Raw genomic sequence first — 16,441 nt, 5'->3', positions numbered from 1 at the left:
GTCAGGCAGGAAGAAGATATCAAAAGGATTCGCTCAAAGCAAGGCTGTGTCAATATGAATGTCAATTATGAAAATACAGTTCATGAGTGAGGCTTTAACCAATCATGCATACATGGACGTGACCATCATCCACTCCTCGTCAGCGTTTTTCTCACAGGAAGAACATTGCAACACGCTCTGCAGAGTCTTCCCCACCCCCCTTAAAGTGTTTCCTGAGAGCTTGAGGATGATCCAGGCTGGAGAGACTGAGATGTATGAGTATAACAGAATAGCAAAAGGCTTTATTTCCTCCTATATTTCTGGAATGACATCCCCAGAAATATTGCTTCCTCTATGATGGCTGGAATTTTGGGATAGGCGGAAGGTGATGGCAGGAACCACTGCTCAAAGGCTGCTCTGCCAGCGGAGGCTGCTGCCCCATACGTGCCAGTTATCCCCACACCGTAATTCTCTGCTGTGTCCACCTGGCTTTCCAGGCTGCTGGTGAAGGTGATGGAGGCAGCAGCCTTACCAGGATTTTGCTGCTCTGTGGAAAATTATGATTTGTCCGTGCCCTAAGGCTTGCTCTAATATCTTCCTGCTGACTTTTTTTCATCTACAGGGTCAACGCTTTTCTGCTAGCTATGCAAAACATGGCTCTTTTCATTTTTGATCATACAAACTTTTTTCTGTCAGACTTACATACGTATTTGGGTTTTTGACTTATAATGTGTTTTTTCTTATACAACTACATGCCATAAAGCAAATAACTACAGTGTGGATAAAACCGAATAAGGAAACACAGAAAAGACTGATTTTGTGAATGTGAAAGTTTTTCACATTCATCAGACCTATAGAAGTGTAACTTTTTATGAGCCACACTACTCCTTGCCTGGAATAAATTATTGTATGATATTCCTGTGGAATAAATCCACGGGATTTCTGTGGATGAGTACTTTCTGTAGTACTCAAAGTAATTTATTTCACATGTTTTAAGTACTGGAATTATCCTTATTTGTGCTAGCCTGTGATTTCCTTTATTTTATTTTTTTTTTGGCATGTCTTTTTGCTTTGCATTTTTGAAATTTTACCATAATACCTGTACAAATCCTGTCATATCCTTAGGTATGTGTTCTTTTTTGCTTTGCCAACCTCTAAGTCAATTATAATAGCATTTTCTTGAAGTGGGCATCAGAAATGCGAGGTGTATGTCCTACCCTTGGTCAAGAAATATTTCTGTGACAACTGAAAGTGAAAACATAAAGGAATGTTTACTGTACTCATATGTGACTGTGTATGTGCAGTAACAACTGGACCTCTACTATTCTTTCTAGTGGAAACGTGTTTTGCATCTTACCTTGTCCAGCCGGACCATCTTGGTCAGCTTCCTTGAAAGGTGGTTCTGTCGGTTCTGTTTGACCAGTCAGCTCTTTCTCCCTCTCTGCTTCACTTTTCTCATCACTGGCTTCCAGGAAATTAAGTGGGGTAAAGCTACCAGTGGTATAAACTGCCAGCGTGATAGCTTGCTCTGTTGGAGACTCCAAGTCATCAGTGGTTAGTTCATTGCTGGTATATTCATCTGCTGGAGGAAGAAGATAGGAGTCCTCGGGTTTTGGAGGGCTGCGAGTGCTACCCAGAGCACTGAAAGGCACTGTGAAACTTTGTTGGTCAGTAGTGGTATCTTCAGTGCTTGGAAGAAATCTCTCTCGAGACAGTCCTCTGGAGGGTTTAGTAGGGAACGCAGTTTCAGATGAAACAAAATTATTAAAGTCTTCAGGGGCACTGATCTCTCCGCTTAGCGCAGGGATTTCGGTTGCAAACTCATGGTCCAAGGCGTCTCCTGTTTGGTCCACTGGTGCTGGGCTGGGATAAGCTAGTGGGAGTTCAACACTCATGGAGTCCTCCTGAAAAAGGGATTCAGAGGGAAAAAAAAAGATTAACGGAAAGTAATTAGCATTAACTTTCACTGCTAGAAAGGCTAATAATCTTTAGTCACAGGATCTTGTGGAAACTAACTCATCATGAAGTCATGAGATATATAAAGTGTTTGACATATGCATGTGATCCTAATCACATTGCCTGTTATTTTAAAATCAGTCAAAGAAAGATGACTTTTACTACCCCTATCATTTGCTCTTCTTTCCTCATTGACATGTACTACTTTACTGGTGAGCCATGCTTTGCTTTGTAATTAAAAGCGGCAAAGGTAATGAAGCAGTAGTGTTCATGTGTAAATACTTTAAACAATGCCTCCGTTTTTGCTGTGGAGCACAATAATATTTATCTTTGCAGACTTTATAAAAAGGTAGATATGTATTTTAGTACTAGACTATTTTTCTTTGCTTGTATCTTAGACTGTTTGCATTAATTTTGTGTGGAGAAATAAATAAAAATCTCATCCTGAATTAACTTACCAACTCAGGGATTGCTAGAGGAATAGTGACCATGGACTGGATATCATTATCGGAATCACTAGGTGGTTTAATAGATTCTGCAAAAAATAATCATATTTTTATATATATGTATATATTTACATACACACACATATACACAGAGAACTGAATAGTTCAAAGATGGTCACACTAACAACCAATCAAAACTTATAAACTTAGTAAAAAGCAATATTAAATTAATTATTCTCCATCAGAAAGATGATTTTTAAAAAAGAGTGCTAAGAATAAACGGGCATAAACTTCAATTTAAACTGACAAGTGAGAGGAAAACAGGAATTTTATATGCAGTGTTCTTTGTCCTCCTTATATAGCATAAATGGGATAGATCTGCAAAGGGCTGAACCACGAATAGCTGGATGAATGATTATATCCAGCTGAAGTACAAACCATTCAGTGAAATCCACATGGGCTATGATGACTCATTATATTTTATTCATTAAGCTAAAATGCTTTTCAATTTTGCCCAGAGCCCACACTGTTGTTACTCTCCATAGTTTTGGATTTAACGCCCAGTTGCTCCCTTAACACTCTCTGAGGAACTCTGTAAAACACACATGCATGCAAGTTGATTTCCTAAAATTAATAATAGCTGGTGGAAGAAAGTTACTTAAAAATAGATATTGTTAAAATGTTTTACATCTATTAATTTTTTTTGCTTGGCACTTTTAATCTGTATTAAATAAAACACTTCAATCATTCCAAAAACATTAGTTCATCTAAATATTTTTTGGCAGAAAAAAATCATGCTGTAAATGAAATATTATAGCTAAAATCTGCTGAGTTTTTTTAACATTGTTTTGATATATATCTATACCTACATCTGTACCTATATATATGAAAAAAAACTTTTAAATTGTTTCCCAATTTTTAACCTATCTCTTCTAAACTAGGGCTATGCTAGCTTTGAAAAAAATAACTGATGGACTAGAAAGGGTTATTTATGATGGATTACTGGACATAATAGAGCCTCTGAATCTTCTGTTGAGGTTCTTCCTCATCCAGCTTTAGGTCTCTACTCTAAGCTTGTCATCTACACTCCATCTGTACTGCAGAGAAAGAAATGCCCCCTCACAGTGTGAGATTCATGCCACCAATTTTAGCTTGAGAGCCAATGCTCTTTAAGGTACTTACCTTTCTCTTCTGACTCCACTGGAAGGTTAGGTAGCTTGCTTACAATGGAGGCTCATTTTTTAGATAGCTAAATCTAGGTTAGAGGAAAACCTCACTATTTTTCTTATTAAAAATAAGAAACTATCCATACTGGGAAATCAAAATGCTTTTGTGAATTTTCATACTGTATTTCTTGTTTCTTCTCCTCTTATTTGACTGCATCTACAAAATATTCAGCTTTTCTAAACAAATAACCTATAAAAATAGATCATCCAATGTGATTAGAAGTTGGACTCTAAAATTATAAGGGGCCATTCTGGTTTTAAATTTAACTTAGCTCTAAGCATCCTTTGGATGCTACGCAAAGCACAGCAGAATGGGCAAAGACCTTACTCAAATTGCGAATATTTGCAAGGCAAGATTTAGACCTGTGCCTGTACTGGCCTGCCTACTGACCATCAGTAAACTGAAGTGTTCCAAGGTCCATTGGCAGCGACTTGTCCTCCTGGAGCGCTGTGGCAACCAGTTGCTGAAGATCTGTTACTGTGAGCTTAGGTGCTGCTACCTCCTTCTCTTCCTTTGGAGAAAGTGGAGTTTTTTCATTTTCAACCTTATTAGAGCCAATAGTTGAGATGTCATCTGCTGGGCTTCTGATTTCTGAGCCATCTCTCTCAAAGTTTACCACATATCGTGCTATAGTGCTGCTTGATCTGCAAAGGAAGGATGCGATAATGCCCAGTGCAACAAAATCAGTTACTGGTTGAGGACAGAATTTAGGAAAAAAAAAATCTATGCAGCCTAAACATATCATCGCCTGTAAAAAATAACACAGATATACTCCTTTCTAGTCATATGGTCACCTCCAAATTACTTTTGTTATACCTAAGTCTTTTTTCTTCTATGCATAATTTTTAATAAAAATTCCAATTTTGAAGAAAATTATGAAAATGTCCTAACATAATCCAGTTGAAGCTGACTACTTAGAGATTTGTAGGCCTGATAATACATTGTAATGTTATTGGTTATTGGTTCACACTGTCATAAATGCCTGCTGGAAGTTACCAGAAACCATAATCACCTATTGATTATGCAGGAACTTATGAAAAGTGAGTAGACAGTCTTCACTTTGTAGTACACATAACCAAAAATTCTATCATACATTTTTCACTCTTTTTGAAGAACAGCCAAAAAAATTAACCAATATGAGAAGCACATCACTTTCCTCAATAGTAGTTAGCATGTCCAAGTCCACTGAGTGTGTATAGATTCTGCTTAGATGTACTAGTTTAACAGAAGACTTGAATCTTTTCAGTTATTCACTTCTCACAAATGCTAAATGCACTTAACTAAAGTGAAAGAAATAACAAATATATTGTGAAACATCTGTATTGCACTATATTGCTTCCTACAATGCCACGTAAGTGGTGAGAAAGAAATTTCATCTTATGTAGTATGTGCTATGTATTTAAGTGATATTACAAAAACACAGGAGAGGAACTAGGCAACTATTCATTTGAAAATACGGATAAAAGAGAAATTCTGAGAGTTGCTAGAGAAATTTTTCTCCAGGAGCACTTTCAAGCAGTAATAAAAGATTCTGCAGATGTATCTATTAACACGCAAATGCTCCCTGCATTTTATCAGACTAACAAGAGGTCTCTTTGCTGTTCTATCCATTCTGGTAATTGAGGTAGCAAATCAAATCCTACATACTTATTGAGGAGAATATATGTATAATACAGCTAGGAAACAGCTGATCAAAAATGAAAATGTAAATATGAAGTTTCCCTATTTTTTTTTTTTACTTTTAGTTTATGGATAATAGAGATCTCCAGTCATCTGAATGTGAATTTTGTTCAAACAATTCTCTTTTTTTCAGAGAGATCCTGACAAAATTTGATTATCTGACCCTTTCAGATTAAGGCAAAAGCTATCCTTGCCACTTTATATCAGATTCTGTACCTGGGCAGAACACAAACCAATTTACCTTGTCACATCAAGATAAAAAACATTTATAGAGGTATCTATCTACATTTATTGGTTTATGAAAAGATTAATCTTATTAATTACAGAGAAATTACCCATCTTTTTCCTTCTTCTGTCTTCATTTCACCACAGAAGAAAGGGTGTGATAATGGATTGCAAAAGAAAGAGAAACAGAGATTCATGTACACTGGCAAACCATGCAGTCATACATCAAAAACATCATGACATTTCATCTTCTACCTGTCCTCTACAGTCTTTATCTCAGTGTGAAAATTACAGCCTGCTCTCCATCATTACACTGTTTCTCTTCCAAACAATGGGAATCTTCACGAGTCAAAACCCAAGAATTTTACTTTACCTCGATAGCTTGAAAGTTTTGCTTTCATATTGCCGATACAAATGAGGCAATCTGAGGTACTGTCATTGCTATTCCGTATTTTTTCCAGTGGTAATGAACATCTATGATGACAGTGGCAACTACTACTGTTATCGTACCTGGTGCCTACTCAGGACCTAGTCACAGAGCAATTTAACCTATTAATTGCCTGTGGATGACATACTGTAGTGACCTTCTGAAACATAATGCTGCATAATGTCGTGTTATTTTTATTTTCCTGATGAATTCTCTGGCACGTCTTTAATACTGTCCTTCTGTATTGCCTCGTGGCAAATTCTGCTAACAAATATACGAAAACAGCCAAAGGAGAATAGACAGTAACATATACAAGCTTATTTTTGCTGTTGGAAAGCAATCCTTGTCTTCTATATTGATGAATGTACTTTCTCATCAGTGCCTGAGGCTTAAGACCAAGATACTAAACAAAAATTGACCCTAAATCTCTTGGAGTCACAACTGAAGGAGGTTACTTAGCCTAAGCTGTGACTGCAAGATGCCTCCACAGATTCTCTCTGCTTGTTCTGCAGTAGTCAGCTTTTGCTTTTCCTTCTTTCACTATCAAAATGTTAACTCACTTTCACTCTGTTTTGTTCTTACCTTTCCCTTTTCCCAGTAATTTTTCAGAGAGAAAAGCTGAGAAAAGTAAGCTCTTGTCTAAAATTACACTGTGATATGATTATTCTTCAACATGTACTAAATCCTAATAGAGAACTGAATCTTCTTCAAGCTGTGACATAAGCCCACATGAGTATATGTCTCTTGTTCTTTCTTCCCTTTCAGTTGCTGGTTTTTATTACTATTTGTAATTCTGTTTTCCATAGACTCTTCACATATCACATGCTCTTTTCTATGGAATCAACCATATGAAATACTTATTTTTTGAAAAAAAAAATGTAGATTCTCCATTGAAACAATACATAGTAGCTTGTGTTAGCAGTAAACATATGAGGAAATTAAAAGTATAAGAGGGGCAAGACAGAACAGGAATTTATTCAAAAATAAAGCATCTGAATGGTTTGAAGTACTGGGAAGAAACCTACTGCAAAAATTTTGCATGTGTGAATGGATCATATCCTCCTGCAACCAACTCTTGCCAAAGCACCTTCACTGTGCTCTGCGAGGGCACAGGGTCCACACACAGAGAGTGTGGATCCCAAATTATCCATGCTCTTAACCCTCTTTGCCTGAAGTCATTTAAGAAATTTCTTATTTCAATGCTACCAGCAAACAAATGATTAGAAAACATTAATAAATCACCTGAAACAGTATTCCTAATGTCCTCAGGGAACCAGAACTACTTCTTCTGCTTAAGAACTGAAAGGCTTGGGATGTGTTTGCACTTCTCTCTGTATTTTCTCTGTATTGTTCCCAGAGAACTAATTTCTATTTATAGCAATACATGTACCACTATTAATAGGTCTCTTGATATTAGAGGAGAGAAGGGAGAGGAGAATCCTAGCAGCCAATAGAAAAATGAGTCCCATTTTCTTACTTACTTAAATCCTAATACATGGATTTCTTTGAATCCTGGAAGTTTCTCAAATATTTTTTGCATCTACAAAAAAAAAAAAAAAAAAAAAGAAAAAGAAAAAAAGCTCATTAATTCAATGTAAGTTCTGCTGCTAAACTGCTAAATGATTTATTTAAATGCAATTATCTGCTGCCAAGACACAAAAGCTTACAAAGTTTGAGTAACAAAAGTTACTCAGACCACATTTCTCGTATTTCAGCAAAACCCTTAAGAAAATGTGTCAATTGCCCTTTTTGTGGTATCATCACTGCTAAACTTAAATACACTATTTAGTTTTGTGTACGCTGTCTGTATTGCCTGTTAATAGGAAAAATGAAATAAAAACCATAGCTTTTTGGGTATTGTAACTATGTAAATTAGTGATAATCTAGTTTATAATAAAACAAGTCATTGTATTTATTGAATCAAATGTTTTTCTCATTTTCTGAAGTTTTGGTTCATTAATTAACCTGTAATTTACATGAAATGTAAATTATTAATAATTTAAAAATATTAACCAAATACTGATGGATTTAGATTACTTGTGAAGTTATTTATGAATTAAACATTTTAACTGTCTTGTACAGTCATTTCATGTATTTTTAATTCTAATGCAAGTAATTGCACAGGTAGAACTTTTTAAATAGAAAAGCCAAATGTGAAGCACAAATAATGAACAGAAAATGTGAATTTCATATGCATTTTTCAGACTTCAGAGGGTAAGCACTTTTATTAGCACCTGCAGCACTAACAATGTGTTGAGATCCAGTAGACTGATAGACACGAATTGATTTCTTCGAACTAGTAACATCTGTGCAGCCAAGTCAAATGAAATCTTTTACGTACTTCTAGAATATCAGAGGAAAAGTATTTTTTTAAAAATGCACAGTTTCTTTCTGATTAACTTCCTGGCCCTGCTCAGCACCAGGTAGCACATCCCCTAGGCCTTTCATCTGCTGGTAAAGGCTGTGGAGTAGAGGGAAGTCAGCGCATGAAAAGAAATGAAAAAGTCTTTTGAACTTGCTTTTTTTTTTTTTTTTTTTTTTTTTAAGGCAAGTCCTTTTAATTCTGTATATCGCTTAAGAAGTGTGAACAAATGTGGAGATCTTTCCTCTTTCTTAGTTGTATGATTCCATAAAAACTCAGCATAAATTTAAAATTCGTTCATGAGTGAGCATTTGTCCGAACTGGTAGGCAGTCAGAGCCAGCTCGGCTGTTTCAAAAGCATTGGAAATGGCCGATAACTCCAAGGAAGGGGGAGAAAGGAGCATCTATAAAGCCCTCTTGTGTGCAGAGATTTTTTTACTTTTTCTGTTCCTCATTTCTTGGGTCTTTGGAAGAGCCAAGGTGCTATGTTTGGTTGGCTATTGTTTAATGCCTATTCTTTTCGAGGTTCCACCAACGGCTGAGAGAGTTTCAGATTTATTCTGCATTAAAATGGCATCTTAGGGTTTGGGTGTTGCATATCCCTATGAGCACAGATGTTCTCTGCTAGGTGTCAAAAGATTACTAGGTAACTTCCACAACTTTCTTTGTGTCTCTAGCATTAGCTAAGCGAAGTAGCACAGGATCAGTATATTATCACAGTTCCAGATATCAGCCACACAGTATCTGCCTAGGTGTCTTTTTCTTCATAGCAAGCAGTAGAGAAGGTTATGCCTCGGGCAGAAAATGACCTATCAGCTATACTCACTTTGACCATCTCTCACAAGAGGAAGGTAGGAAAGCAGCTGAGATGACTGCTTCACTTTTGAGCTCGGTTTGAGTTAGTAAAAAGAGGCAGAATTAATAATTAGACTGCAGGAAGATTTTTAACAGTATTCAGGGCAATTATACTGAAGATAACAAAGGTTAAGGGCCTACATATCGGTAAAATCTGTGTCTGTAGGATAAAATTCACTTTCTTAAACATAGGCCTGCAGGGTCATTTTAGATTCCCCAAGGTTTTCTGCTCAGCTGCTGCTGTCATATTTGAAAGCCCTATGCAGATAGTTGGATAACCTAAGGCACCTAAAATGGTACCAGATGTTGATGGTCATGACACTGAATCTGTTTTTAAATATATTCTGCCAGCTGACTGTTGCTGTGGGCTCTGTCTCTTCCTTTAACAGTATGCACATATGCAGCTTAATATTTCCTACCTTTGCCAAATGAATCTCAATTTACTGAGTAACACAAGCAACTGAATGTGTATTCCTTTTTCATGTAATTTTAAATAAATTCTGTAACATAAGTGTCCTTCAGAATATTTGCATTGCAAATGCCTGCTGTAACTCCTCTCTTTTACCATGTCCTAGAATGAATTAGAAACTGATAGGGGCTTGAGACACCACAGTCCCAACCCTCATAAGGGCTTTTTTTGGAGTTTATGCAGGAGTTCATACAGTTGGATGAGTTTTACCTTCTGACTCTAGTCTCCTCCTCACCTTCCCCCCGCCTTCAGCATATTTTGGAGGAAAACACACTAGCTGTATTTCTTGGTCTTGGCTTACAATTCATTTTCTATTCAAAAGTGCATGTCAAGAACAGCTTTGGACACTTTAAAGAGGAGGGATAAAATTTCATCAAAATGGAAAATAGTTTAACAATCAAGAAACTTTCATTTTTTCCCCCTTCTTATATGCCATAGGAACTTGTTAAAGCAAAAGTAGTGGAATAACTCAAAAGTCAGCTTGCTAAACCCTAAATTATGGTTATAAAATTATATGTGTAGCAAACAAAGCCTGCAGGCAGCTCTGTGTTTTGTGTGCGATAATCCTGGGAATCTCCAGAGAACCCACTTTTTATCAGCTCTGCAAACACTTCCATCACCATTTCTGTATGCATAGTTGAAACCAGAACAGTAAAACAGCTTGCCCTAAGGAGGACCTGAGAAACTGGTGAGGAGGTTTAGTTAACTTTACTGAGCAAACCTTTTGGGAACCTTAGCTTATTAGCTGCTATCTATTAAATGGATAATTGAATATTCAGTTAATGTTATTAATTATATAAAAACACCACAGACGTTATGCGTCTTGAAGAAACTATAGTTATGCAAAACAAAATGACTTGGAAATTTTTCTGTTTTCAGATCGGTTGGCTTCTGCCTTTGAAGAATAGTTCAGATAACAATAGCAAATTTTTTTCATTCATATTACATTTCTCATTAGGTTCATTGTGGAAATTAAATTACATCAAAGCAGTCCATTAATTCCTGGTTAGGCCCAAATGATGTTTCTAAAGCTGCAGGGGGGCTAATCCTCTGTTCACCAGCGATCTGAGGCTTTACTGTTGGAAAAGATGTTGGCTTGTTAGCTTGGTAGCTGAATAGATGTCCTAACCAGGTGGAAAAGACAGCTATACCTGAAGGAAAACTGGAGACAGTACAAATTATTTGTTTTAAAAGAGGACAGTTATCTAGATTCCAGTTCTGTTTCATGGTGGAGGTCCTAGTGAAGGCAGGTGCTATGCAAACATGAAGTACGAAAGAGTACCCCAGCTTTGTGCTCCTGAACAAAAAGTACAAGGCTTTAGTGCACATTGTAGTTAGGTTACTCCTATAGAACAACGATGATTTATGGACATTTAAAGACAGGTCCCACTGGGAGTTTATGAAGGTACATCATTTGACCAGTGCCCCTTTGCCCTGCGTCTTTCCTTAGGTAGTGCAGTGGTTTATACTTTCTACTTCATCCTGTTTGTAATCATTCTTGTGCTACTCATATTGTACTTGCCTGAAATTCTAATGACACATTGAATTCGTGCAGAGAGCTGGCAGTGTTACAGAGGCTACTAACTTCTGTGACTGTCCCTCAGTGACCAAATTCCTAAAACTCAGCAAACTGGCATTTTAATGGGCCAATATGCTGCAGTGTGATCCCTAGATAGGGGCAGTTGCTCAAGTGCCTTCATTTCACTGTTGTGAGCATATTTCGGCAGTTTCTTATTATGAACCTGACAAGGTGTGCAAAGTATTTAGTCAGCCTCCTTACCTGTAGCTGAAATTTGGCAGCAAGTTGCCGGTACTGTGGGGAGTTGGGATCACTAAGCTCGGCCGTGTACTCCTGATCAGTGAGAGTGACGCTGAATTCTACCATTTGCTCCCCAGGCAGTTCTGGAACTGTATTTGTTCCCAGCTCCTGGAAAAAAAGACAAAAGAAAGAAAAAAGGAGAAACAATACTAAGTGATTTTTCCTCCACACTTCAGTATTTAACAGGTAGAAGGGCTCCTTCTTAAGCCCTTCCCCAGAACGACTTTCTGAGCTCCATCCTGTGAAGGGTGAGGACTCCTAACCACATCTGTTGGCTTAATTCTTCTGCCTTTACAAACAAGTGACTTGAGAGTTGTCTTTGATACACATAAATGAGGGTGATAAAGAGAATCAAGCCATTTGTTGCAGAGTGAGCGTTGCAGAAAGTTTTCTTGTTTCCACCATGATTAAAGTGATATTGCTTTAACTGCTGCTTTGCAGGAAGGTTTGTGGCACCAAGGAGAGGGACAAGCAAATGCTGAAAGCTGGTTGGCATCCTTTGCTCAGAACACCTTTAGTCGATCAGAGGAGATTGCCAGATTGTCTGATGCTGTTTCACATTTAGACATCTGCAGTTTTGTTTTGTTTTCATTTTTTCTGGTAAAAAAGTAGAATTGATGCTACTTGTGTTACACCTTCCCTGTGCAGTTGAATTTACTGTTATTAAAAGTACCGCTTTTTTGTTTGCTGCTTCCTAACACTATATGCAATTTTGGCCTACATTTTCTAATTTCTTCCTTTAATAATGTTAATCTCCAGAAGAGATGCCATTTCCAGGCTACTATGTGCTGCTCACAAGAAGGAAAGCTGCTTTGGGGGCATTCACAAATTTTTTCTAACTCATCTCAGATATAATACACTTTTGTTAATTTTAAGATTGGGAGAACTCTCTTGCTCCTTATTTGGAAGCAAAACTGAGCTTCAGATTTTAAGTCTTGGAATGCAAGTGCCTGAAAAGGCGATACAGATAGGCCATATAGGAAACTCCTGCCTTTTGCCAGTCTCTTAGTCCTTGTTTATAACTCTAGTTACTAATGTGACTAGACATGACATATCATGCCTTCATTCAGTTGCCAACCTATTTTATTGCAGAATAAAATCTTTCATTTTTTTCTGAATAAGACTTTTCGGGGTTCTATTACTTTGCCTGTTAAAAACACAAAGGACCTAGAACAAGGTTTTCTTTACAGCATTTATTGCATAAATATTGAATATTTATACTTACTAGTAATACTTAAATATTCTGTGTTCTTTGAATACTTTTTTTCAGACATTTTTATTTACTTGAGGGCAATTCTACTCTCAGCCAGGCTTTTTACCAAACAAAAGAAATCCACCAACGAGAGCAAGTCAATGTTGAAGAAGCAATTGGCCCAACAGAGCAGCAGTTTCATCAACTTTGAATCCATCACAGGATGGGTTGGCACGGTGCTGTTGGAGAGATCTGTCTCTTTCCTAACATCTAAGCTATGCTAGCTTCCAAGAAAAAGCAGAACAAGAAATGAGTCCTATTATGAGACAGGGGATAAGAGATAAAATGTTAATGAAATAAAAACCAGGATAGAATACTTTTTGCACCCATCAGAGCTGTGAGTTGCAGAGCTTATAAGGCTTCTGCCACCCTGCTATTGTGCTAGCTGAGTTCAAAACCCAGAGGTGACTGAATAAGTGGGATGGGGATATAGGCTGTCCTTACCTTCACAGGAGTCTTTGTGTCATTGACGATTTCGTTGAGCAGTGTTCCAGTAGGCACCGGTGCGTATGGAGAGAGGGACATGCTGGGGGAACCTGGGAGAGTTTAGAATAAAATCAAGCAAGAACGGAGATGTGCATCAGAGGCAGACAAAAATCGTCTCCCTTTTCTATTGCTCAGCTGCCATTAAAAGGTGGTTGTGACTTATGGCAAGAGCAAAGCTGCTCCTTTCTGTGTAACAGATGGCCTTTTTTTCGTGGTCAAAACATCAGTGGAGTTGCGTGTGTGTGGCTGAAAGCAATCTGTGTGAATGAAATTATGTGAGTTAAATATTATAAACAAGCATTTCCTGTAACCCTGCAGCATATATAACTGACTGTGCTATTTGGCTTTGGCAGCTGAGATATTTGCCTCTATGACGAACACTCTTCTTTAAGGCTTCAGTTTAAAGTAACAAGAGGCTTTGATGAAGACTGAGTTTCCCCCCTGGAGGGGGAAGTCACTGTCTGTAAGGTTCTGCCGTATACAGCCCTCACAAACAGGTACGCAGGGTGTTTCCTCACTGAACCAAGATGGCCACATTTACAGATTCTTACCAGTGCCTAATTTTCTGGCATTATTTTTAAGAACTATGCTATACAACAATATTGATATATCTGCACTGAATAATCTACTGGTCTTAATGTCTTGGTGTCAGTGTGACTTTCTGGCCATAGGTCATTCTTTATTTTCACCTGTTTGCTTATTTGGCTAACAAAATGCTGTAGTTGATGCTCTACATGTTATTTCATAACTGAAGCAAAATTAGCTGTACTGACTGCACCTGAAACACAGAAAACATAGTTCACAAGATGCAGCTAAAAACTGTGAAACAAACCTGAAATGCTACATTTGTGTAGCAGACATACTACAGGGAAGTCAAAAAGTACTTTTTGTATGTCATCTTGTCAAAGCATTTTTATTGTGCTTCACTGAACTTGTGGTGCTTCTATCACATTTATTAAATTACAGCTTTCTAAGATCTACAAGTCAACGGCTTCAGCAAGTCTATTTAATGGGCAGACTCAGAGCAAGCAGTTTCGATTTTACCTGTAGAAATGGAAGGAATGTCTTCCAGCTTTTTGCCACCTGTTTTCTCTGTGGATATTTCATCTTTCCTATCAATCAAATAGAAATACGTGATTTAATGATCAATACCAATGCTTTACTGGCAATGGCAAAGATGTAACAAAATGTAGAAATCACTCCTATGTTAAGTGTATTTTTAAGTGAAAATTACTTCTAATGAAATCTAAATCAAATATTCTCTCCTCTGCTGTACCTCCAGCTATTGGGATAGTTCAGCAGGGGCTTTGGGCTTCTGGTCTTTTAATTTTAGAGCCTCTGGATTCTTCCAGGGCATTTCATGGTGTGGTGTGAGGAGAGAGCGGGAGGAATGACGGTTCGGTGGTCAGTCTGCATTAGAGTATTGCTGGGCCACTTCCAACTAATGATAGTTTCAAATTAGATTTCTGGGTCAAGCTCATCATGAATTCGAGGAATGTTTGGGTTTGCATCTGGCTGTAATATTCACAGAGTAAAGCCTACTACAGGCCCTATGGCAGGTACTTGAGAACTCAAGAATATGGTGTGCATGATACATAGATTGTCTTCCTTGTGTCGCAGCATTAGTTTCTGTATTGTTCTTCTTATTATTTATTATTTTGGTTGTAAGTTTTATAGATATGTGCTGATGAAAAAATTTTGGAAGTGAGAGTGTTAACTTGCCTGATAAGCAGAGGAGGTGTATTTATGAACACACATTTTATAATAAATGGATTAAAGATTTCCATAAGACTATAGAATATCTTCTGCTCTAAAACCTAACTTTTATTCATTTGTAGCTTATGGAAACATTCAGGTTCTTAGGTAAGAATTTTATAAGTTACATTTTGTGATTTTTTCCTTTCATGAAAGTTGAGGTGAAAAATTTCAGATGATTTTCATTCTAAGCAGAAAAAGAAATTATAACATAAAAAAAAGCACCATCGTGAGGTGATGAGGATAGAATTTCTTAAAATTTCTATAGAAATAGCTATTGTTAAGGCAATGCGTAAGACTGGGGGATGTTTGTGAAGACTGACCGAAGTAAAAGAATTCAGGCCACTGCAAATACATGGTGTGGTGTTCTCATTTGTCACCACAAAGCTCATACAATGTACACAGCAAAGGAGGGTTGGGCTGCGGAACTAACCTGGCTTTTTAGTAATGTATCTAAAGAATACGGGCAATGCCTGACTTCTTTTACCTCCTACTCTAGATATCCCACACAGTTAGAACTAAATTACCATTTGTAATGTTTCTATAATGTCGAGTAATTGTGTGGCATCTTTAACTGTGAGACTGAACTCTTTACGTGACAGCTACAGAAGATACAGGAAAACCTGTTCTCCCCAAACTACACAGCAGTAATGATGAAGTCCAACAATGCATAATCATGGCTGCCTACATTTCCGGTTAAAACATGAATATAATTTACTTTATCCTCTGAATTGTGTGTAGGGAAAACTGCACTGTTCACAAAGAGCATAAAAACTCTGAAATCAGTCACTTCACTTATTGTCTCGCTGCGGCTGTTTGCACTAGACGGAGTGAAAAGACCTCCCTTTGGTCTTCAAGAGGAATTTAATTAGGCTCTACATTATTAATAATACATTTCTTAGAAAGAAGAACCCTCAAAACTCTGATATTGTAATCAATAAAGGTACATAAGACCTCTGCGATCCTGGGACAGTAGGACATAAGAACGGAAGGAATTGTTTGCTACATCTGAAAATCTAGGAAAATTTGAAGGAAAAATAATACATTAATCTGAGAAACAGGGTCTGGCTATACTGTGATATTTACATGCAGAGACAGAATTCAGTCTCTTAACTTTAATCCTCCCATTCTCAGACTTTTGAGGATTGGGAGAAGCATAGTTTTTTTCTTCAAAGGGAGTATTTACAGAACAAAGCTGCACGTTAATTAACACTAGTGTGACCTGTAAAAATACTCGTGAAAGCTGCAATGAAGACAGAGATGTCATGTTATTGCTCAATGCAACCTCCAAAATAGACCTTTTCTTCACCGCTCTGACTTTCCATTCGAGGAGAATTATGGTCTGTGGCTAAGCTTTAGTCGCACTCAGCATCCAAACCAGTCTCCTGGCTAACCTAGAGGTGGTGACTCTGCTGGAGATTCGTGCTTGGGTTAGCCTAAGAGGACATTCTGTCTCAAAGCAGACAGGTAATTCAAATGTTCGGGCAACTTTCGTTACTTGTG

At 37.4% G+C, this 16,441-nt stretch overlaps 1 protein-coding gene across 1 annotated transcript in view; it reads right to left on the bottom strand.

Annotated features, from left to right (window-relative positions):
* Window positions 1-16,441, bottom strand: part of IMPG1 (interphotoreceptor matrix proteoglycan 1) — a 168,137-nt gene that overhangs the window by 20,137 nt on the left and 131,559 nt on the right. Inside the window, exons 5-12 of the mRNA XM_062573091.1 lie at window positions 14,228-14,295; window positions 13,142-13,233; window positions 11,407-11,553; window positions 7,422-7,480; window positions 5,624-5,644; window positions 3,999-4,252; window positions 2,394-2,470; window positions 1,337-1,883 (exon numbers count right to left, since the gene is read on the bottom strand). Of these exons, the coding sequence (XP_062429075.1) occupies window positions 1,337-1,883; window positions 2,394-2,470; window positions 3,999-4,252; window positions 5,624-5,644; window positions 7,422-7,480; window positions 11,407-11,553; window positions 13,142-13,233; window positions 14,228-14,295 (1,265 nt within the window). The remainder of the gene's footprint in view (window positions 1-1,336; window positions 1,884-2,393; window positions 2,471-3,998; window positions 4,253-5,623; window positions 5,645-7,421; window positions 7,481-11,406; window positions 11,554-13,141; window positions 13,234-14,227; window positions 14,296-16,441) is intronic.

This window comes from Rhea pennata, chromosome 3, assembly GCF_028389875.1.
Source record: "Rhea pennata isolate bPtePen1 chromosome 3, bPtePen1.pri, whole genome shotgun sequence".
Lineage (NCBI taxonomy): Eukaryota > Metazoa > Chordata > Aves > Rheiformes > Rheidae > Rhea > Rhea pennata.
The sequence above is the reverse complement of the archived record's forward strand: the minus strand, read 5'-3'. Positions and strand labels throughout refer to the sequence as shown.